Genomic DNA, 25065 nt, shown 5'->3' on the forward strand with positions numbered 1-25065 from the left:
TAGCAAGAGTGGATAAGCACCGCTGGAATCTTTTTTTAATTTTTTTTATTTTTAATAAAGGAATTTTTCAAAAGTGTGTTTGTCTTATTTAACCATTTTTACACTTTCTTTGTGAAATGGTAGGGGTACTTTTGTACCCCCTTACCATTTCAAACAGGGGGGGGGGCGGGATCTGGGGGTCCCCTTGTTAAAGGGGGCTTCCAGATTCTGATAAGCCCCCCGCCCGCAGACCCTCACAACCACCGGCCAGGGTTGTGAGGATGAGGCCCTTGTCCTCATCAACATGGGGACAAGGTGCTTTGAGGGGTCACAGACCCCCAAAGCATCCTCCCAATGTTGAGGGTATGTGGCCTGGTACGGTTCAGGAGGGAGGGGGGCCGCTCTCTCGTCCCCCCCTCTTTTCCTGCGGCCTGCCAGGTTGCGTGCTCGGATAAAGGGTCTGGTATGGATTTTTAGGGGGACCCCCACGTCAATTTTTTTTTTATTTGATGCGGGGTTCCCCTTAATATCCATATCAGACCTGAAGGGTCTGGTATGGATATTTAGGGGGACCCCCACGTCAATTTTATTTTTTAATTTGACACGGGGTTCCCCTTAATATCCATGTCAGACCTGAAGGGCCTGGTAATTGAATTTAGGGGAACCCCCACACTTTTTTTTTTATCAATGAATGAATGAATTGTCAGCTAATACAGAGAACACTCATTGAATGTTCTCTGTATTACGGGGAGCCGACAATTTAGCCGCAAGTGATTTTAAAAGACTTTTTTTCCTGCACAAATGACACTTTGTGCAGGGACAGTTCTAAGCACCAGAAACATGCGCCCCTTCACAGGCATACTATAGATACCCCCCAGCTACGAAATTTAAAGGAATATTACACTTTTATTGTTTCACTTTAATCATTATTAAAATCACTGCTCCTTAAAAAACTGCAGTTTTTAAAACTTTTTTTTGCATTGATCCATGTCCCCTGGGGCAGGACCCAGGTCCCCAAACACTTTTTAGGACAGTAACTTGCATATTACCCTTTAAAATTAGCACTTTAGATTGTGAACGTTCGAGTCCCATAGACTTTAATAGGGTTCTAAAGTTCACACGAAGTTTAGGTCTGTTCGCAGGTTCTGGTGCGAACCGAACAGGGGGGTGTTCGGCTCATCCCTAGTCAGGAGTTAGTGCAGTTATCTCTTCATGTCCTTATCCAGTAAAGGAGTCTCTTTGCTATGTTCACATCACATCTGATAAAAAATAATAATTACAGGTCTTCTGCCAATTGTTCTATTTCATCCAGGAAAAAGTCTAGATCTTCTTTTGTCACTTCAGGATTGACCACAATCTGTCTGAAAAAGTTAACCCTGTTTCCATGGGGCTGGTATCCAACCATCATTGATCCTTTCTTCATCATCCTCTCCTTTACTATTGGGGATACCTAACGAGAAAGGATTTGTTGGAATTGTATTAATGTCTTCATATATTGTAACACTTAACAAAAAGAAGCCTCACTAAAGCTAAACAATAATCTATGAGGTGTATTTTTTTAAATGAATAGCTTTTCGTCCATTGAAACTGCATGTAAATTGTGTCCTATATAGAGCAAAATCAAATGTTCTTGGTCAATATTCTTTGCAGATTGAGAATGCCTGAATTGGGAATATAATGCATTCTGGCCACTAGATGGTGTTGACCCTCATAGGACATAAGTATGCTCCTCAGCTGTCAGAAACCATGAACCAGACCGAGACAGAAGTACAGTAAAATCACACTTGTTTATTAATAATAATAAAAAAAAGGTAAATAGAGTAAGCATAGTCAAAGCATAGCCAGAGTCCAGTAACCGGATCAGGTAGTCAGCCAAGCCAGAGTTCAGTAGCCAGATCGGGTAATCAGCCATGCCAGAAGTCAGGGATCCAAGTTGAGGAACAGCAAGCAGGATAAGTAGCCAGAAGGGATGTCAGCAAAGCCAGTCTTTAAACATGAACGCAGGAGATCCTTTCTTGTAATGGGACCAAGGCGAAGGCAAGAATGAAGTGAGCTGGAGATATTTAAGTAGGTGAGACTGATGAGCAGATCCACAACAGCAACTATAGAGAGAGATGAGAGCTAGCAATTAGCTGACATCTATTCAGCCAGCTCAGAGAAGGAAGGGCTGAGCCAGCCCTGACAGTACCCCCCTCCTCAACGACCCTTTCCCCTCAGAGGACCACCGGGCTTGAGGGGAAAAGGTCTATGGAAATCATGGAGGAGGACAGGAGCATGTACGTCTGAGGATGAGACACAGGAGCATTCCTCCAGACCGTACCCCTTCCAATGCACCAGGTACTGTATGCACCCACGAAACCTACGGGAGTCAACAATGGAGTGTACCTCATACTCCTCGTGGTTCTCAACCTGTACAGGGTGAGGACATGGCACTGAGGTGGTAAAGCGGTTTCAGACCAACGGTTTCAATAAGGAGACATGGAACACATTTGAGATGCGCATACTAGGAGGAAGGTCCAACGCCTAAGCCAATATCTTAATCCTGCAAAGTATACGGAAAGACCCAATAAACCGAGGTGCAAACTTCAGTGAGGGAACATGAAGTCGGAGATTGCGAGATCACAGCCAGACCCTGCCCCCAACCTGGTAGGAAGGCGAGGGCAGATGTCTCCGGTCAGCATGGAGTCTGTACCTATCGTTAGCATGACGCAAAGCCTCCTGGACTTGTGCCCAAGTGGACCGAAGACCACGAAGATGCTCCTCTAGCACAGGAATACTCTGCGGAACAAACAAGTCAGGCAACATGGAAGGTTAGAAACCATAATTCACCATTAACTGAGACAATCGGGAAGCAGAATTCAAGGCACTGTTGTGAGCAAACTCAGCCCATGGTAATAGGTCTGACCAGTTGTTGTGATGGTCAGAAATATAGCAATGTAGGAATTGCTCCAAGGACTGATTGGCTCGTTCTGCAGCCCCATTAGACTGTGGGTGATACGCAGAGGAGAAAGCAAGCTGAATTCCCAACCATGCACAAAAGGCTTGCCAGAACCGGGAGACAAACTGACTACCCCTGTCCGAGACAATCACTTTGGGTAGCCCATGTAAGCGAAAGATCTCCTGAGCAAAAATGGAAGCCAGTTCCTTAGAAGTGGGCAGCTTCTTAAGTGGAATACAATGAAACATCTTTTAGAACCGGTCAATCACCATAAGGATAACAATGTTGCTTTGGGAGTTGGGTAACTCCACAATGAAATCCATAGAAAGGTGGGTCCAGGGCCTTTCTCCATTGGGTATGGGTTGTAGGAGGCCCATTGGAAGGTGTCGTGGAGTCTTACTTTGAGTATACACGGAACAGGCAGCTACAAAGGCAGTTACATCAGCCCATAGACTAGGCCACCAGAATTGTTGGGAAATGGCCCAAATGAGTTGATTCTTCCCAAGGTGGCCAGCTGCCTTGGAGAATGGTAAGTCTGGAGCATGGCAGTACAGAGACTCTCTGGGACAAAGCAGCAGTCACAAGGTTTCTCAGGAGGAGCCTGAACCTGAGCAGCTAGAATTTTGTCATCCAAAGGAGAAGTAAGACTGGTGCGAACCGTAGCCAGAACACGATCAAGAGGAATCACAGGAAACGGAACCGACTCCAACTTGGAAGTGGAGGAAAATTGTCGTGACAAGGCGTCAGCCCTTACATTCTTAGTACCCGGTAAGAATGAGACAATGTAAGTAAAACTCAACAAGAAAAGAGCCCATCGCACCCTTCTGGGAGAGAGACACTCAGACAAGAATGTAAGATTCTTATGGTCAGTAAGAATGAGAACCGGCACAGTGGTACCTTTAAGGAGATTTCTCCATTATTTCAGGGCTAAAATGATTGGCAACAGCTCTCTGTCACCAATCTCGTAATTGCACTCTGCAGGTGACAATTTCTTTGAAATGTAGCCACACGGATCCATAGCACTCTCAGAGTTAGGACGTTGAGACAGAAGGGCGGCAACTCCAGTCTCAGAAGCATCAACTTCTAGGATAAAAGGCAATGTCAGGATGTGCCAACACAGGAACAGACTCTCAAAGGCCTTAATGGACTCCGGAGACTAACTGTGTGGGTTACTGCCCTCTCTGATCATATCAGTCAGGGGCTTGACCAGAGGCGAGAAGTTAAGAATAAACTTCCGATAATAGTTAGCAGAGCCCAGGAAACGCTGCAGAGGACATAAACCCACAGGTCGGGCCCACTGTAGGACTGCTTTAGGTTTCTCTGGGTCCATCGAATAACCAGCAGTGGAAATGACATAGTCCAGGAATTTTACGTGTTCACGATGGAACTCACACTTCTCCAGTTTACAATAGAGATTGTTCTCTCTTAATTTCTGATCCACAGGACAGACATCTGTGTGGTGGCTTTCCAGGGACTTGGAAAATATGAGGATATCATTGAGATAAACCACCACACATAACTAACAAATCTCGGAGGACACTGTTAATAAATTCCAAGAAAACTGCCGGGGTGTTACAAAGGCCTTTGAGGTACTCATAATGATTGTATGCCCCTCTCAAATCAAGCTTTGTGAAAACCGTTGTTCCGTTGAGGCTGTCAAATAACTCTGTAATCAACGGGATCGGGTAGGCATTCTTAATCTTGAAACGATTGAGACCCCTATAATCAATACAAAGTCTCAGTTCACTGCTCTTCTTCTTCACAAAGAAGAAACCAGCACCAGCAGGAGACAAGGATTTGCGGATGAAACCTTGAGAAAGTGCATCTGCAGCATACTCCTCCATGGCCTTATCCTCCAAGACTGCCAAAGGGTAAACCCGGCCACGAGGGGGTATGGCACCAGGTTGAAGGTCAATTGCACAATCATAAGACAGGTGAGGAGGCAAACTACCGGCTTGACCTTTGTCAAAGACATCACTAAAATTGCGGTACTCCTCCGGCAGGGAGGAGAGTGAAGCGGTGCACAGGACCTTGGCTACCTTCTGAAAGCATGTCTCACTGCATTGTGGTGACCAGGAGAGAACCTCAGCATGGAGTCAATCAAAAGAGGGGTTGTGCCTCTGTAACCAAGGATATCCAATAACCAGCGGAAACCTAGGTGAGGAAACAACTTGCAATTGGATTATCTCATGGTGAAGAGCCCCTATGGCCATGGATAAAGGAATCATCTCATGAGTCACATGGGCAGGCTGTAGAGGTCTCCCGTCAAGAGCCTCAAGGGCAAGTGGAGTGTCACGCAGCTGCAGCGGAATCGAGTGCTGCGATACAAAGGCAGCATCAATAAACAGGCATGCAACCCCAGAGTCGATTAGAGCCTGTATCTCGCTGGATGACTAACTGGGGATGAAACAACGCCACCTAAGGTCTGTCCGTGACAGGACCTCAAGGTTCGGGTGTTCCCTGGACGGGTAGGACAAGACTTCGAAAAGTGACCTGCCTGGCCACAATAAAGGCACAATCTCTCCCTCCTCCTAAAGGCTCTCTCATCCGCTGTGAGACACGTGATACCCAAGTGCATGGATTCATCTTCACTGACTGGCTCGGTACCAGGAGGCATGGGAGGTGAGGGAGGCATGGGTTGGACTGCACAGCTCAGAGGCAAGCGTACAGGAGGCTTCCGCAAGCGCTCCTTAAAAGAAAGTCTTTCTCTGAGTCTGGAGTCAATGAGGTTGGCAAACAAGATCAAACTCTCCAGCTCAGTGGGTATATCTCGAGCTGCTATCTCATCCTTGATGGAATCCGAGAGACCATGAGAAAAAGCAGCCACGGGGGCCTCATTGTTCCAAGCAATCTCTGCTGCCAGAGTATGGAACTCAATGGCGTAGTCGGCAACAGTTCTCGTACTCTGTTTGATGGACATGAGTCACTTGGCAGCAGAAGCGGAGTGTGTGGGAACATCAAATACCCTTTTAAAGGAGGCCACAAAGTCAGGGTAACTCAAGACAACAGGTTTTTGCGTCTCCCATAGTGGGTTTGCCCAGGCCAAGGCTCTCTCAGAAAGCAAAGATATCAAAAATCTACTTTGCTTCTGTCCGTGGGAAACGCCTGGGGCAGCATCTCAAAGTAAATCTCAACCTGGTTGAGAAACCCTTTGCATTGAATTGGATCGCCCCCAAATCGCTGAGGAAGCGGGGCAGAATCAGACATACCTCTTATAGAGGTAATACTCAAGGTGGGTGCCTGCACAGAGACTGGCACAGTAGCAGGGACGGCCTGCAATTCAGGTTGTACCGGAGCAGCTACAGTGGGGGATTCCAGGTAAGCTGTGCGACTCAGGAGCGTTTGTAACGCCATGGCAAACTGATCCATGCAGTGATCTCCAATCTGGAAAAAATATTACCAACAAGTGGATTGACTGTATCTTCTGAATTCATGGCCTTTGCCTACTGTCATAAACCATGAACCAGACCGAGACAAAAATACAGTACAATCACACTTGTTTATTAATAAAAATAAAAAGGTAAATAGAGTAAGCGTAGTCAAAGCATAGCCAGAGTCCAGTAACCAAATCGGGTAGTCAGCCAAGCCAGAGTTCAATAGCCAGATAGAATAATCAGCCAAGCCAGAAGTCAGGGATCCAAGTAGAGTAACAGCAAGCAGGATAAGGAGCCAGAAGGAAAGTCAGCAAAGCCAGTCTTTAAACAGGAATGCAGGAGATGGTTTCTTGTGATGTGACCAAGGCAAACGCAGGAATGAAGTGAGTTGGAGATCTTTAAGTAGGCCAACTGATGAGCAGATCCACAACAGCTGGTTAACTGTGGAGAGAGATGAGAGCTGACAGCTGATTGGCCAGCTTAGAGAAGGAAGGGCTGAGCCAGCCCTGACATTTGCTCCATCTAGTGGCCATTGTGATGTATTTTCTGCATTCACACTGTCAGTCTGCAGAGACTATAGCCTGTGAACATTACATTTTGCAGATTTACATGCAGTTTAGATGGATGGAAAAAGTAACAGTACAGCGCATAGCTAAATAATATAAGTGAATAATAAAGTGACACTCTATTAGTGCATCTAAAAACAAAAGTCCATAGATACAAAGAAAAATAAGTAGAGTTGTCAAGGAAAAGATCCACTTGTGCAGTGTGCCTTCAATCAACAAAACAAGTGATGATGTGATTCTTTCACCAATAAGCAAGATGGACTCTCACCTCAAAATATGGACCCCTGATTTAACAGAGAGGTCAGAAAATGCATGTTCCCATCATGGGTAAATCACAGCATTCCGTAGATATAGCGTTAGTGCTCAAAGATTGAATCCTTTTCAGTATCCTCAAGTTAATATGATTCCATATAAAAACATAAAGAACAAAATCTAGTGCTCTCCGTTTAAACGAATTTATTTTAAAACAGAAGTAAAAGAGATACACTCACATTCTGGTGCACTGATCTCCAGTGCTGAGTGCTGGGCATGAAAACAAACATAACACGGCGTCCATGCATGGATCAGTATAGCAGCTTGCAGATGACGTCACGTCATCCGCAAGCTGCTATACTGATCCATGCATGGACGCCGTGTTATGTTTGTTTTCATGCCCAGCACTCAGCACTGGAGATCAGTGCACCAGAATGTGAGTGTATCTCTTTTACTTCTGTTTTAAAATAAATTCGTTTAAACGGAGAGCACTAGATTTTGTTCTTTATGTTTTTATATGGAATCATATTAACTTGAGGATACTGAAAAGGATTCAATCTTTGAGCACTACCGCTATATCTACGGAATGCTGTGATTTACCCATGATGGGAACATGCGTTTTCTGACCTCTCTGTTAAATCAGGGGTCCATATTTTGAGGTGAGAGTCCATCTTGCTTATTGGTGAAGGAATCACATCATCACTTGTTTTGTTGATTGAAGGCACACTGCACAAGCGGATCTTTTCCTTGACAACTCTACTTATTTTTCTTTGTATCTATGGACTTTTGTTTTTAGATGCACTAATAGTGTCACTTTATTATTCACTTATATTATTTATCTATGCGCTGTACTGTTACTTTTTTACTTTGTATTGTGGGATTTGGTATTTTGACCTATAGTATTCTAGCTGCATGTTGTTTATTATTTTATTTATTTGTTGTGTTCAGCGCTGATTGATTTTTCGTTTTATAGTTTAGATGGATGAACAGCTATACAGATTTCCACAGAATCATGTGACCCAACACTACAGACCTACCCAAAAACATATGTGGACCTGAGAGTAAGGTAAACTGAGTAAAGTTTAGTAAAGTTGCAAAGTTTCCTGGTTAGACTTAGCTGTATAAAATTAATTCTAATGCCCCGTACACACGATTGGATTTTCTGACAACAAAACGGTGGATTTTTTTCCGAAGGATGTTGGCTCAAACTTGTCTTGCACACACACGATCACACAAATGTTGGCTCAAAATTCCGGACGTGAGAACGCGGTGATGCACAAGACGTACGACAGCCTGAGAAAAAGGAAGTTCAATAGCCAGTGCGGCTCCTTCTGCTTGATTCCGAGCATACGTGAACTTTTGTGCAACGGACTTGTATATACATGATCGGAAATTCCAACAACAAGTTTTGTTGGCGAAAAATTTGAGAACCTGCTCTCAAACATTTGTGGGTGGAAATTCTGACAGCAAATGTTCGATGGAGCATACACACAATTGGACTTTCTGACAACAAGCTCACATCCAACATTTGTTGTTAGAAAATCCGATCGTGTGTACGGGGCATAAGTCTTTCCTGATGTTGCTTTTTAACCACTTGCCGATCGGGCCATATCCAAATGATGGCTACAATGTGGTTGGCTAGTTCTGGGACGACCTCCCAAAAACTTGCGCTTCCTGCGTGGAACGGGATAAAGGGCTAATGACTGCGGCCCTTTACCACATGATAGCACCATCCAATGACGGAGCAATCACTTGTCAACAAACCAGCGCATGCCTGGTTCATCTCTCTCCTCACACTGATGCATACAGTGTGTGAGGAGAGGAGGGAGCCAGTGCAGCAGCGCTAGTGGGCTGGATCTGAAGTGCCCATAGTGCTGATTTGTGCCCATTCATGCCTCATTTATGCCCATCCATGCCTCATTCATGCTCATCCATGCCCATTCATGCCTCATCCATGCCGAACAATGCTTATCCATGCCAAACAATGCTTATCCATGCCAAACAATGCTTATCCATGCCTCATTCATGGCATCCATACTCATCCATACTCATCCGTGCCTCATTTATGCTAATCCTTACCCATCCATGCCTCATTCATGCTCATCCATGGCTCATCCATGCCCATGCATGGCTAGTCCATTCCACATCAGTGCTCATCCGTTCCTCATCCATGCCACATGAGTGCTCATCTGTGCCTCATCAGTGCTCATCTGTGCCACATCAGTGCTCATCCATGCCACATCAGTCCTCATCCGTGCCTCATCGGTGCTTATCAAAAAAGGACAACATTTCATATGGGTACAGTGTTGCATGACTGAGTAATTGTCATTCAACATGTGAGATCACTGAAAGCTGAAAATTGGTTTGGTTAGAAAGGGGGTATAAGTGCCCAGTGGGCAAGTGATTAAAGTCTAACTTTATCTCAAAAACATTTCTTTACTTTTGGAAAAATGGAGTGGAGAAGTGTTATAACTTCCATTGGGAGGATTTCCTCTTACTTCTTTGCCCAGAGAAATTAGGTCTGAAGGACAGCAAGTGATGGGAAATCACCGAATGAAGACAATGACAAAAAAAAGTTTCTTAGCAGAATAGTTTTTTATTGCAATTATTCTGTCCCCATGACTCCTGTTCCACTTATTGGTGTCACGCAACAGAGCACAGATAGAAGTAAAAATCTATTTTAACCCTCTTCCACTTTAAAAAAAGTTTTGCTGGAATTGGATAGTGTCAAGGGAGTAGAACAACTCAAGTTTCTATTGCTGCTTATGTCCCCATTAGGGAGATTCACTGTCAATGTCACCAATGTCTTCCAAAGGGACACCTGTTCCCATGAAACTGTTTAAGAGGGGGGAGTTTCTTTAATTTAGTCTCCCACTTTCTGAGGGGTCTACAGGACAGGAAGAGAAGGAAAATCTCACTAATGAGACACAAAACAAATGGCAGCAGTATTTTTGTTCCCCATACTCTATCCAAAAAACAAACAAAAAACTTTAGAAATACTTTAGGATATTTTTCCATTTCATATCTTTCTTAAAAATGCTGTAGCCTGCAAACAGGGATATTCATCAAATATATATAAAAAAGAGTAACCCGGCACTCCCTATATAGTGAGAAACAACAGTCCTATCAATTAAATATAGTAAATAGTGATGTGGCAAAACCAAATAAATGGAATAGACAAAAAGTCTGAAAAGCAACAAAGAAAATACTAAGTCGCCTTACAGAGTGCTAAACTCCTTAGTTGCTACAATGTACATGTGTCATAAGTGTACCATGTGACATACCAAATATTAACAATGTGATAATAAGCTGTGATGTTCATACAGTGCCAGAAGTAACACCAATACAGTACAGTACAGTAAGCGGATCCCCCATATAAAATTGTACCGAGATACATTGACGATCTCATTATATTATGGAATGGAATGCTGCATCCATTGAATATTTTCTTAACAACTTGAACAAGAATATATATGGTATTTCATTTACAGGCAAATGGGACCTCCAAAAAATAGACTATTTGGATTGAGAAATCTTCAAAAAAGGTGACCGGTTATTTACTAGAACATTTTTTAAAGCTACGGACTGTAACGGCTATATTCCTACATCAAGCTTCCACCACCCTAGGTGGAAAGGGAATATCCCTAAGGGTCAATTATTACGAATACGTAGAAACTGTGATTGGCTAGAAGATTTTGAAATACAATCCAACATCATGATGAAAAGATTTATAGAGAAAGGCTACCTACAGGAGGATCTAGAGAAAATTAAATCTGAAGTATTGATGATGGATAGGGAGAATCTCTTTCATAAAAAACATAGCAAAAAAGAGAATCACAATGATGTGGCCTTCATTACTGGATTCAATAATAAATATAAAATTTTTGAGAAGATCATGAAGAAATATTGGCCTACCCTCAGGTCCTGTCTGAAATTTTGCCCCCAAAACCGAGTTTCATATATAGAAGAGCACTTACCTTATGGAACCATCTTGTTCATAATGCGATTGATCCCCCAAAATCAATAAATATATGTCCAGAACTGAAAGGTTTCTACAAAAGTCAAAAGTGCCTACCTTGCAAAGTCAGTAAAAAACAAGCAAGGAAAGTAGAAACATTTAAATCTATGACTGACCACAAAGAGTACAAGATAAAAAAGTTAATTACATGCCACAGCACGCATGTGACCTATGTGATCGAATGTCCATGCCACCTCCAATATGTGGGCAGAACCACTCGCACCCTATATGTTCGAATTAGGGAGCATATTAATAATATCAAAAAAGGATTTCCGAAACACACTCTTTCCAGACATTTTGATTAAGTGCACCATAGAGACCCTTCTGTTCTTATATTTTATGGGATCGATATCATTAAAGATCATTGGAGGGGTGGCAATAAAATGACCCTTATTCCACAGAATGAAACCAGCTGGTTCTATTGTCTGGGCTCCCTTGCCCCCAGGGGCCTGAATTTAGAAATAGATCTGAACTGATTTCTAGCTAACCCCTGATAAGATTATCTTATGGGGAACATATATGACTTCAACATCATGTAGCTACTTACTCTTTAGGCTCTATCCTCTATTGGCTAATGATGATCTGAGGGTGGGGATACACTGGAGGGAGTAATAGTACACTTGCAATTTGCTCTCAAATTTTTCCATTCTTTGTTCACTATTTCCACTTACCCCCTTGTTCATGCAGTTGGTTTATTCTGATATTAAGGTTACATGTGAGGGTATACCATCTGGTATGTATAGACATGTACACTTTTTTATACCCTTCTGCGACGGGACCACGTTGCGGCTAGTAGCCGATAGCTTTGGTCTCCTAATTTGATCTGAGCATGCGTGCCACTTTGTCCGATCGGAATTCTCTGCAAACGATCGGACAAATTCTGATCGGATCATGTTGTCGGAAAATTTTATATCCAGCTCTCAAACTTTGTTGTTTGGACATTCCGATGGAAAAAATCCAATGGAGCCCACACGGTCGGATTATCCAACAACACGGTCCGATTGGACATTTTCCGTCGGTATTTTCAACCGAGTGTACAAGGGCTTAGGCACATTGGTAGGTTTTACAAGGTAATATCCGATTCTACCTAATTTACTTATTTTTTTTTCCCATCCCTACCACTAGGGGAGCACAATTTTAATTCTAACTTTTATTTATAATTGTTAATGTGTATTCATGCTTGGCTCTATAATATCCAGGTAACTTCTTATTAGGGATGATGAGGCTGTTTTTGCAGCTTATCGGATCCTCCTGGATGTATTATGTTATCAAGTATGCATTATTACATTTATTTTATATGTATGAAGTGTTATATGCATTGTATGTTGCATCTTAAGCACTTTTCCTCTATGTGGGCCAGCGGAGAGGCAGTCCCTTTGTTTGATGGTTTTCGCCGCATGTGTTTGTGTTTGCATCATCAATCTTCTTTTCAGTGATTTGATGGGTGGACCCTGCCTAGCGCTGGCCTATATATGACATACACATCAGATGCCTGGTACCACCTCAGAAGACGTTCACGAACTAAACGTACATAAGGTGTTACCACATACTGATGTAACTTCTGGGTACGATAGCGGCTGTGGGCGTCTGTGGAGCACATAGCGGAAATGCACGTTGTTAGCATTACTCCACAACCCGAGAAGCCACCTATGCTTGTCCCGTAGAGGTAGATCGGGTTTTTGAGGACTTTTTATCTTTATCTGTGGAAAACCTGCTTTTTACCAGTTTTTTCATGGTTCTTTTTACGATTTTTGTTAGCACTTTTTATATAATATATACTTTTTATAATAAATATTTTTTCCAAAAACCTTTTACTACCCTTATTTTTTCTCGTATTCATACCCTTGGCTGCATCGGAGAGTGGTGAGAGTAAGGAGTTGGATACTACTACAGCTGGGAGATCTGCCCCCTGAGCACATCAGGTGTATCCTAACAGATCCAGGAGCGAGATACCCTTGGATGATCTATAACAGCTGAATATTGGATGTTTAGGATTATAAAATCATCTTGGCACCAACCCTCCTTACATGCGTAATACCCCTGCAGGGGTTACCACAAGGGGGAGCACCGAAAGTCACCTGGATATTTTCCTGTGTTCTCTACAATAGCAAGTCACTGAGCACTTTATAATTACCAAAGACTTTGGTTTTGGTTTTGCTAGCGTTGCATGGTTTTGGATGTTATAATCTTGACTTGGTTAATTTATTTATCTCACATTTGCATATATTTTATAATTTATCTACTCATTTCATGCGATTTATTTTAATGCGATTTATTGGTGTTACTTCTGGCACTGTATGAATATCACGGCTTAATATAACATTGTTAATATTTGGTATGTCACATGGTACACGTATGACACATTTACATTGTAGCTACTAAGGAGTTTAGCACTCTGTAAGGCGACTTAGACTTTCAGACTTTTTGTCTATCACATTTATTTGGTTTAGCCACTTCACTATTTACTATATTTAATTGACAGTACTGTCATTTCTCACTATATAGGAAACGCCTGATTATTCTTTATTATATATATATTTTTTTACACTCTAGTGCATTTGGGGGGGCCTAGCAGGGTAGGCCGCATACCTATTGCCCTTTTTTGCGCGGTTATTTTATATATTCTAGGCATATTCATCAGCATTCTGTTTCTAGTTACATTTATTACATAAAAAATTTAAACTTAACAAATACATTTTTTGGAACATGTTGATACCTTTCCCAGTTTATCCCAGAAGTTTGGGGAATCTTCCTGGTTTCGGAGGCTTGGTGGCACATACCAAAAACATACATTTACAAACTCTGGCTAAATTAAAAAAAAAAAAACATCAAGTACAGTAATCAGACAACATATATTATTGTATAGTTTACTTGTAAGTTTTACAGTTGTAAGTTCCCAGATAGCAAGGATAACTTGCCACAAATTTGTGGCAGTGTTAAGTTTTTTTCACTGGCAAGTTGTATACTTGCAGAGCACTTGAAGCACAAGTTCTAGTTGACACTTTTCCAATTTGTAGAAAATTTGCATGGCAAGTCTCTAGCAAGAGCAAAGTTGCAGTGGTGAGTCTACAGCAAGAGCTCTACATGTCTACAGCATGAAAATTCAGTCACAGTGATTCCTATGGTGGAATGACTATTGCACAACATAACTGAACCAGAACTTAACAGAATGTTTGTAAAGAAAGTTGATCTGGAGTTATGCAATGCGAATTTGCTGCAATTGTGAAGCTTGGCAAGTCTAGCAATAGCTTAGCAAGTCATTTTCAAACTTGCAGCTCAGTTGCTTGCTATCATGGTTACTGAACTGGTCAGTGTTTTTTCCAATTCTTTGAGGAACATAACTGTACATTTTTTGTTTAAATTAACCCTCAATATTGAATAATTTGCTTTTGTGGTAATAATGTATTATAATCAATGTATTATAAATAAAAGGCCAATTATCAGGGTCAGATTTACCATTAGACACAGTAGGTATGCACCTATATGCGGCAGAGGCAAAAAAAACAGCTTGTCAGTGAATAATTATTGAACAGGCATTTTTGTTCCATAATAACTGAGACCAGACATCTCACCTAAGCATATTTACACATTATCACAATATTCTAAGCAAGTATAGCACCGGAAAACAAAAAAGATTTCCCTAGCAGAGTGTGCACTGCAAAGGGTTGTGTGCCCAGAGGCTCCTGTGCTGGAAATCTGACCCTGCCTGGTATACATTATAAGATCAATGTAGAAAAAGAGATAACACATGCCTCTCCAGGGGGGGAAACTATGGGAAATGGGGATTTTTAAGTGCCCAAAAGATAAGAAATCAATGTAGCAAGAACATCACATAATGTTTTATTTATACAAAATCATGTAAAAAAACCAGCAGGAGAATAAGCTCCATGCAGGAATACCAAATACTAGACAAATATCCAATATATAAATCTGTGCTTGACTGGAAGTTACGAGGTGTATGGATCAAAGCATTTCCCCCAGAAAAAGGGCTTCTTCAGGATCCACCTTGTAGGATTTACAGAGCTTATAACTGAGGAACAATACAGACAGTGGATTAACCTCTTAAGAACCAGCCACTGCTGTTATACTGCGGCAGATTGGCTTTCCTGGGCGAATCGCCATTCCTGTATGGTGGCAACTTTGTGAGCTGTAGGGGTGCGCATGCACGCCCACGGTATGATGCTGGAGCCGATGCGCCCGCCGGCCACCTGCGATTTCTCCTGACAGAGATGTTCACATCTAGACGTTTTTGGGTGTTTTTCTGCTCTAAGCCTCAGCTCTAGAAACACCCAACAAGACAAATCCCATTAATTTCAATGGCTCATGTTCACATCTGAGCGTTCTGTTGCCTGAAGCAAAACGCCCCTCGCTCAAAAAAGTACACAAGCTTCTTTTTTTAGCAGATTACAGGCATTGTGTTGCTTTTACACTGATGACATTTTAACCTTGTAAACGCCTGTATAAAAACGCTGCAAAAAACTGCAAAAATCCAGAAAAAACTGCCTGTAAAATAGCAACGCCTAGATGTGAACGGAGCCTAAATGGTGGACCGTGGTCTGGATCGGTTCAGGACTGAGTCACTGTCCCATCTGGACCAATTTAGGAGCCAGTTCTTCACCTCATCAACCGCTACTGCTGTCATTATCACAGCAGTGGAGAGAGAGGCAGAACAGTTATAGGCTGCTCATAGGAGGCACAGGAGCTTTTAATGGAGGGTGGGAGTGGGAGCTGCCGGAGTTAAAAGAGAAGTATGGGAATGTTTGTTATTTTATAATCATACTTACCTAGGTGGATGCAGTATCGGTCTGATGCCGCACCTGTTCCCTGGGCCTCTAAGACTGAGAACCGAGCAATCTAACACCGCCGATCGCTCGGTTCTCACAGCTCTCTGCTCTGCCCCCACCATGCTCACTGGAGTGCTGGGTTGTGGAGGAGTGGCCAGCCCAGGCTCTTAGTGGCTCAGTGAGATGCTGAGCTGGGTGCTGCTGCTCTATCAAATAGCCACTACCCACCAGAAAGCCGCTACAAGGCCTACTGCACATGTGCGATGCACAGCCGAGGTGACGTTGCCTCGCAGCCATCTTGATACACCCGCACTCGTTTGCAGTAAGCCTAGAGTTAGAAGTTGGCAAGTGGACATCTTTATACATCCACTGGAGTCTTGCTTTTCACAGTTATTTTTACCAGTAAACTCTGCTTATGTCATAGGATGCGCACGGGTAAAGCGCTCTGGCGCACAGCTGTGTGCAATAGGAATAAGCTAAGGCACACAAGCACACACACACACGGTGTGACCCCTCGCTGACCTATAAAGGAAGTGAGGTTTATCCAAACACACTGCTGGTTCGTCTTCAGCTTCCTGTGATTCCCACGTCTGTTCCTGTGATCTGTATTACCCGTTGTGACCCGGATTGCCTCATCGACCTCGCTGATCCTTCTCCTGACCCGACCTTTGGCTTGACCTTGGACTCCCGCTTTCTGAACGTGTTTGACCCTCAGCCTGCATCTGGACTTACCTGCTATCTCCTGTGTTCGACCCCCGACTTGTCTTGGATTATCCTTCTGTCTCAGCTTTCCTGGTACTTGTTGTCTTCTGATCTGGACTGTGTTTGACCCCTGGCCTGCCTCCTGGATTCTGCCTTTGCCTTACGGACTTGCTACCATTGCTTCTGGACCTTCCCACGGGACATCACCTTTCAGCTCTGTTCAAGCTACCTGCTGATCTACTAGCAAGTGACTGTCCTACTGGTAGCTTGTGCCTCTTGGTGCAACCACCCTCTGTGCCACCTTCAGGGGTGGTCTGCTCCGAGTCGCAACAGCGACCGCTCTCAGCATCTTGGCCTCGGTGAGTACATTTATATGATAGCTTATATAGTAAATTGCAGTATTTAGAAGTCCGTAACACTGTTTGCTGATGTGATCGAACACCTCTGCTTTTAAGATTCAACATCAAAAGAGTGTTATGGACTTCTAAATACTGCATTTCACTATATTAGCTCAGTTTACTTTTAAAAATAATTGTAAAAAGCAAGACTCCGGTAGGTGTCTGCTTACAGATTTCTAAATCCAGGCTTACTGGGGACAAGCGCGGGTGTACCAAGATGGCCACGAGGCAACATCACTTCGGCTGCGCACTCCGTAGTAGGCCGATAGCGGCTTTTTGATGGGTAGCGGGTATCTGATAGAACACTGGTCCAGGCATGGGGGTGCATCCCAACTCCACTGTCACTATCTTACCCAAACCTGGACCAGCTCTGTGACGTCAGCAGACAGCGTACTTAAGCCTGCTGTCTTCTGAAAATGGGTCACAGGAGTGCAGAATGAACTGTGATCCTCTCGCTCCTGCCCTCCTTCCAGAGCTGTCCTGCCTCCTGCTCTCTGCTCTATGCAGCTGAGTAAGGTAGAAGAGTGAAGGGGCAGAGCTGCAGGGAGGCTGCAATGTGAATAGAAGCATAGTGCTGCGGGGGGGGGGGGGGGGGTGGCTGCAATGTGAATTGGAGAACAGAACAGTGGGGGCTGCAGTGTGAATAGGGTAGCAGAGTTCCGGGGTTAGGGGGCTGCGAGGAGGACTGCAATGTGAATTGGCCAGCAGAGCTGTAGGTGGCTGCAATGTAAATAGGAATCCAGAGGTGTGGGGGGCTGTTTTATGAATTTTGGGAAGCGATGCAGCGGGCTGTAATATGAATGGGCGCCAGAACTGCAGAGTGCTGAAATGTGAATAGAGGGCCAAAAGCTGTGGGGAGCTGTAGTGTGAATAGGGATGTAGAGCTGCAGGGAGCCATGATGTAAATGGGGACATAACGCTCCGGCGTGAATGGGGGAAAGAGCCGTGGAGGGCTGCGATGCAAAGGGAGGGGCATAGGACACTGCTATGGGAGGGGGTGCTGTGAAGGAGCAGAGGACACCACTGTAGGGGGTGATGTTAAGGGAGGCAGAGGACACTACAGTGGGAGATGATGTAAGGGGGGGCAGATGACACCACTATGGGGGGGTGATGTGAACATTGATGTACGAAGGGGAATGTGATATAAGAGGAACGGGGCTGTGATGTGAAGGTCCCGAGTCTTCATACAAACATGCGATTAGGACCTCTGCTGGCAAAAAAATTTCTGATCAGACCTCCATGAATTATTATACCCCTGCTTTACATTATGTAACATGTGAAATAAAACCTATACCCAACATACCTCCATCAGCAGAATGAATCCCTCCCTTCGTTTTATTTCCTCTGCTAAGTATCTGAAACCCAAGATAGACCACGTGAGGTATGGGCTAATGTTCTGGATATTTATTACAAAAAAATTAATGATATACCTTTTGGGTGTAAGAGAAGGCTGTGTGTAGGACCAATTGATCAATTGGCCTTTTTCTCCATAAACCCCCTTAAGTTCCAAATTTTTGTTTTTTGACGCTAACCTGATTCTGCACATAAGAACACTTGAGATTCTGCATGCGAGGCGAGACGAGATGGGATGGGAGGCACTGTTGAAGGCTGAGGGTTCTTTCGGGCACCGTTGGAGGCTGGGGGCACTGTGGGAGGTCTCCCAATGACTTGAAACTTGCTATTAGGTGCCCACTGTGAGGGGAAACTTCTTCACCTCCCCACTTATGGGTCAATTGGCTGCAGCCCTGATTAGGGGAGTTCAGCTGTCAGAATACAATAATGTAGAGGGGAGTATTCCCACATCCACCTTTAATGTGTGGATGGGGGAATCAGTTCTGTTTTTTTTTTTGATCAGCCTACTGACTGATCAAAAAAACTGATGTGTATTGCTAGTCTTAAACTTTATTAATACCTGTTAAGGTACTCTGCATTCTGTTTATCCTGCTGTTTGTTAACATTGTTTCCAAAATTAAATAAAGAGAACTGTAACGGTTCAAGATTTTTTTTTACCTCAGCTTCATCATTTTAATCTTGGAATAATCTGAAGGTGACGTTTGTAGTTGTTAAACCCACAAGCATCATACCTCCATACTGCAGCATCGGTCTGCTGCTACAGCTGTTCCCTGCCAGCTCTAAGCCTGAGAACTGAGCAATCACATGACTGCTAATCACTCAGTTCTCAATCTGTTCTCATCAGAGAGGGGTGACTGATGCTGCCCCTCCAGCTCTCACTGCAGCACCAGGCTGGGGAGGGGGCAGGAGTGCCTGGCTTCCGCTCTCAGACATGCATTTAGAGGATGACTCAGCTGCTGATCAGATACAGTGCCTTGCGAAAGTATTCAGCCCCCTTGAACTTTTCAACCTTTTGCAACATTTCAGGCTTCAAACATAAAGATATAAAAATGTTATTTTTTGTGAAGAATCACCAACAAGTGGGACACAATTGTGAAGTGGAACGAAATCTATTGGATTTTTGAAACTTTTTTAATTAATAAAAAAATGAAAAGGGGGGCGTGCAAAATTATTCGGCCCCCTTGCGTTAATACTTTGTAGAGCCATCTTTTGCTGCGATTACAGCTGCAAGTCGCTTGGGGTATGTCTCTATCAGTTTTGCACATCAAGAGACTGAAATTATTGCCCATTCTTCCTTTCAAAACAGCTCAAGCTCAGTGAGGTTGGATGGAGAGCGTTTGTGAACAGCAGTTTTCAGCTCTTTCCACAGATTCTCGATTGGATTCAGGTCTGGACTTTGACTTGGCCATTCTAACACCTGGATACGTTTATTTGTGAACCATTCCTTTGTAGATTTTGCTGTATGTTTGGGATCATTGTCTTGTTGGAAGATAAATCTCCGTCCCAGTTTCAGGTCTTTTGCAGACTCCAACAGGTTTTCATCCAGAATGGTCCTGTATTTGGCTGCATCCATCTTCCCCTCAATTTTAACCATCTTCCCTGTCCCTGCTGAAGAAAAGCAGGCCCAAACCATGATGCTGCCACCACCATGTTTGACAGTGGGGATGGTGTGTTGAGGGTGATGAGCTGTGTTGCTTTTACGCCAAACATATCGTTTTGCATTGTGGGCAAAAAGTTAGATTTTGGTTTCATCTGACCAGAGCACCTTCTTCCACATGTTTGGTGTGTCTCCCAGGTGGCTTGTGGCAAACTTTAGACGAGACTTTTTATGGATATCTTTGAGAAATGGCTTTCTTCTTGCCACTCTTCCATAAAGGCCAGATTTGTGCAGTGTACGACTGATTGTTGTCCTATGGACAGACTCTCCCACCTCAGCTGTAGTTCTCTGCAGTTCATCCAGAGTGATCATGGGCCTCTTGGCTGCATCTCTGATCAGTCTTCTCCTTGTCTGAGCTGAAAGTTTAGAGGGACGGCCAGGTCTTGGTAGATTTACAGTGGTCTGATACTCCTTCCATTTCAAAATGATCGCTTGTACAGTGCTCCTTGGGATGTTTAAAGCTAGGGAAATCTTTTTGTATCCAAATCCGGCTTTAAACTTCTCCACAACAGTATTACGGACCTGCCTGGTGTGTTCCTTGGTCTTCATGATGCTCTCTGCGCTTTCAACAGAACCCTGAGACTATCACAGAGCAGGTGCATTTATACAGAGACTTGATTACACACAGGTGGATTCTATTTATCACCATCAGTCATTTAGGACAACATTGGATCATTCAGAGATCCTCGCTGAACTTCTGGAGTGAGTTTGCTGCACTGAAAGTAAAGGGGCCGAATAATTTTGCACGCACCACTTTTCAGTTTTTTATTTGCTAAAAAAGTTTAAAATATCCAATAGATTTTGTTCCACTTCCCAATTGTGTCCCACTTGTTGGTGATTCTTCACAAAAAATTTAAATTTTATATCTTTATGTTTGAAGCCTGAAATGTGGCAAAAGGTTGAAAAGTTCAAGGGGGCCGAATACTTTCGCAAGGCACTGTATATATATATACATTGACCCCTGAAGGAGCTGCTAGTATTTGATTGGGCCTGAAGAAGTCACGTGGTATGACGTAACACGTAGGGAGTGGCCGTAGGACAAACCGGAAGTAGCGTAAGACTGGCGCAAGACGCCAGATCTCCATCTTCCTCTATCTGTGTATTTTTTATGCTTGAAATGTGAGAGTCTAGGTTATTTCTTAATAAATTGTATCTGCTTTATTTGAACTACTACACGATTGGAGTCCCCTCTCTCTCTCCCCTTCCCCCTCTCCTTTGTGTTTTTTTCGAGCTCCATACTACGGAAATAGAAGCTTTTATCTGCAGTGCAAAGAGCTGGGAATGGCCCTCTAGTGGCAGAAGTGTATATGACATGCTTTATCTGCAATTCCTTGGAAGCTTTATACAGAGAAGCAAAGGAGAAGTGTCTGGGGTTATTTTCATTTGCTTGCCTATTTCATCTTGAGATGAGAGTTCTGAGAGCCTGGATTGGTGAATTTTGGAACATTTGGTCCCGTCCTTTCTCTTTTTTTTTTATTATTCATCCTCACTCATCGGTGTGTGAATTTTGATATAGATTTTTTTTTCTTATTTTTATATTGACTGTTTCACACATTTTTATACAGTTATATCTATTTATAATTTTTTTAGTGGCACGATTTGCTCAGGACTCTTTACTTTATTTATTTGATGTGATAGTTTGTGTTTACTATTTTGTCCCGCTGCATTTTTTTGCATTACCAAGTAGCACTTGCACTTTTGTATTATTTCACTGTTTACTTTATATATTGTTTTTGTTGGTATATTTTCCATTTTTTGACTTACACGCATTTAGATATATTTTCACCTTTAGCACTTAGTGGCGCGAGGGTCCATTTTCACAGTTCATCCAGAGTGATCATGGGCCTCTTGGCTGCATCTCTGATCAGTCTTCTCCTTGTCTGAGCTGAAAGTTTAGAGGGACGGCCAGGTCTTGGTAGATTTGCAGTGGTCTGATACTCCTTCCATTTCAAAATGATCGCTTGCACAGTGCTCCTTGGGATGTTTAAAGCTTGGGAAATCTTTTTGTATCCAAATCCGGCTTTAAACTTGCCTGGTGTGTTCCTTGGTCTTCATGATGCTCTCTGCGCTTTCAACAGAACCCTGAGACTATCACAGAGCAGGTGCATTTATACAGAGACTTGATTACACACAGGTGGATTCTATTTATCACCATCAGTCATTTAGGACAACATTGAATCATTCAGAGATCCTCGCTGAACTTCTGGAGTGAGTTTGCTGCACTGAAAGTAAAGGGGCCGAATAATTTTGCACGCACCACTTTTCAGTTTTTTATTTGCTAAAAAAATTTAAATTATCCAATAGATTTCGTTCCACTTCACAATTGTGTCCCACTTGTTGGTGATTCTTCACAAAAAAAATTTAATTTTATATCTCTATGTTTGAAGCCAGAAATGTGGCAAAAGGTTGAAAAGTTCAAGGGGGCCGAATACTTTCGCAAGGCATTGTATCTCGGTGGATCCAAACAATATGGTGGGATCCTTCGAGAGCCGGTAGAGGTGAGTTTAAGCCCACTGTTGGCTGATTCTGGGTCACAGGAGAGAAAAATTAGGTTCTCTCCTGTGATCCCCAAGATAAGTATGACAAGCTTTGGCCATACTTCTCTTTTAACGAACAAGTCTTATTATCTATATTGCAGTAACACCTCTGACATACCTGTTTAACCCACCTTTAACTATAACTTTAACTATACTAGATTGTTCATGCTTTTTCCCATGTTTACTGTGGTTGTAAAAGCAGAAGGAGAAGGATTTTTTTTACCTTACTGCATTCTATGCAGTAAGGTAAAAAACCTTCTGCATGCATCTTCCCTCCAGCCCCACCAAAATACTTACCCGAGCTTGATCTTGATCCAGAGATGGGCATGAGAGCCAGGGCTCTATAGGTTCTCTTGCTCCTCATTTGCTCAGACACAGCAGAGGAAGCCACTGGCTGCTGCTGTTGTCACTGAGTGGTTGGTGGGACCGAGCCCCGCTCTGTGTTTCTTATAGACACACAGAGCAGGATTTGAGGGCGTGCATGCATGAGTGCCCCCATAGCAAGCGGATTGCTGTGGAAGCACTTAGTGAGAGAAAGGAAGTTAGAAGCACTGATGGGGGACCTGAGAAGAGGAGGATTGGGGCTGCTATGTGCAAAACCATTGCACAGAGCAGGTAAGCATGACATGTTTGTTATTTTAATAGAAAATAAATCAAACCTTTACAGTCACTTTAATAATCAGTTTTGGAATAAAAATGTTATAGCTTTTCTCTATGGTCATTTTTACCTGGCATTCTCCAGGATCGTATCCACCCGTTTCTCCAGTCCCTTGGTCCCAAGTGCCTTCCACATCAGCCAGAGCTTCAGGCAGTCCACTCTGCGGCCACATTGAATTGACTTATCTCCAGTGTCGAATTTCAGGCTGTAAAACTTGTCAGTTTGGAACAAATAGGTGGCATTGGCTGCATGGCATCTCTGCAGCAATCCCTGCGGAAAAAAAAAAAAAAAGAAACTTTCTGTTTATATTAAGGCTGACTTATTTTGTTAAAGGTAATGTGTACAATTTGCAGGGGAAAAAGAAGTAGATATGGTTATCAAATTATTTAGTATGGTTTATTGAGCAGATGGTGCCTGTACATATTCTGCTTTGTCATAGATAAACATGCACTCATTACAATAAAGTGGTAACATACAATATATAAACAAATATTTCCTAAAATAAATAAATAAAAATTATATATATATATATATATATATATATATATATATATATATATATATATATATACATACAGTGCCTTGCGAAAGTATTCGGCCCCTTTGAACTTTTCAACCTTTTGCCACATTTCAGGCTTCAAACATAAAGATATAAAATTTTTATTTTTTGTGAAGAATCACCAACAAGTGGGACACAATTGTGAAGTGGAACGAAATCTATTGGATTTTTGAAACTTTTTTAACTAATAAAAAAATGAAAAGTGGGGCGTGCAAAATTATTCGGCCCCCTTGCGTTAATACTTTGTAGAGCCACCTTTTGCTGCGATTACAGCTGCAAGTCGCTTGGGGTATGTCTCTATCAGTTTTGCACATCGAGAGACTGAAATTCTTGCCCATTCTTCCTTGCAAAACAGCTCAAGCTCAGTGAGGTTGGATGGAGAGCGTTTGTGAAAAGCAGTTTTCAGCTCTTTCCACAGATTCTCGATTGGATTCAGGTCTGGACTTTGACTTGGCCATTCTAACACCTGGATACCTTTATTTGTGAACCATTCCTTTGTAGATTTTGCTGTATGTTTGGGATCATTGTCTTGTTGGAAGATAAATCTCCGTCCCAGTTTCAGGTCTTTTGCGAACTCCAACAGGTTTTCATCCAGAATGGTCCTGTATTTGGCTGTATCCATCTTCCCCTCAATTTTAACCATCTTCCCTGTCCCTGCTGAAGAAAAGCAGGCCCAAACCATGATGCTGCCACCACCATGTTTGACAGTGGGGATGGTGTGTTGAGGGTGATGAGCTGTGTTGCTTTTACGCCAAACATATAGTTTTGCATTGTGGGCAAAAAGTTCGATTTTGGTTTCATCTGACCAGAGCACCTTCTTCCACATGTTTGGTGTGTCTTCCAGGTGGCTTGTGGCAAACTTTAGACGAGACTTTTTATGGATATCTTTGAGAAATGGCTTTTTTCTTGCCACTCTTCCATAAAGGTCAGATTTGTGCAGTGTACGACTGATTGTTGTCCTATGGACAGACTCTCTCACATCAGCTGTAGTTCTCTGCAGTTCATCCAGAGTGATCATGGGCCTCTTGGCTGCATCTCTGATCAGTCTTCTCCTTGTCTGAGCTGAAAGTTTAGAGGGACGGCCAGGTCTTGGTAGATTTGCAGTGGTCTGATACTCCTTCCATTTCAAAATTATCGCTTGTACAGTGCTCCTTGGGATGTTTAAAGCTTGGGAAATCTTTTTGTATCCAAATCCGGCTTTAAACTTCTCCACAACAGTATTACGGACCTGCCTGGTGTGTTCCTTGGTCTTCATGATGCTCTCTGCGCTTTCAACAGAACCCTGAGACT

The 25065-nt window shown here is 43.0% G+C and overlaps 1 protein-coding gene across 2 annotated transcripts in view; it reads right to left on the reverse strand.

Moving 5' to 3' along the window:
• Positions 1 to 1008: 1008 nt before the first annotated feature.
• CSAD (cysteine sulfinic acid decarboxylase) overlaps positions 1009 to 25065 on the reverse strand; it is a 218050-nt gene continuing 193993 nt past the window's right edge. For both annotated transcript variants that reach the window (XM_077483876.1, XM_077483878.1), the window contains 4 exons: positions 23287 to 23486; positions 18315 to 18366; positions 13844 to 13933; positions 1009 to 1429 (listed from right to left, as the gene is read on the reverse strand). In XM_077483876.1, coding sequence (XP_077340002.1) covers positions 1256 to 1429; positions 13844 to 13933; positions 18315 to 18366; positions 23287 to 23486 — 516 coding nt within the window. In that variant the 3' untranslated portion in view covers positions 1009 to 1255. The remainder of the gene's footprint in view (positions 1430 to 13843; positions 13934 to 18314; positions 18367 to 23286; positions 23487 to 25065) is intronic.

The sequence above is a fragment of the Lithobates pipiens genome, unplaced genomic scaffold (assembly GCF_037356315.1).
Source record: "Lithobates pipiens isolate NorthernLeopardFrog02 unplaced genomic scaffold, aLitPip1_a1.2 Scaffold_16, whole genome shotgun sequence".
Classification (NCBI taxonomy): domain Eukaryota; kingdom Metazoa; phylum Chordata; class Amphibia; order Anura; family Ranidae; genus Lithobates; species Lithobates pipiens.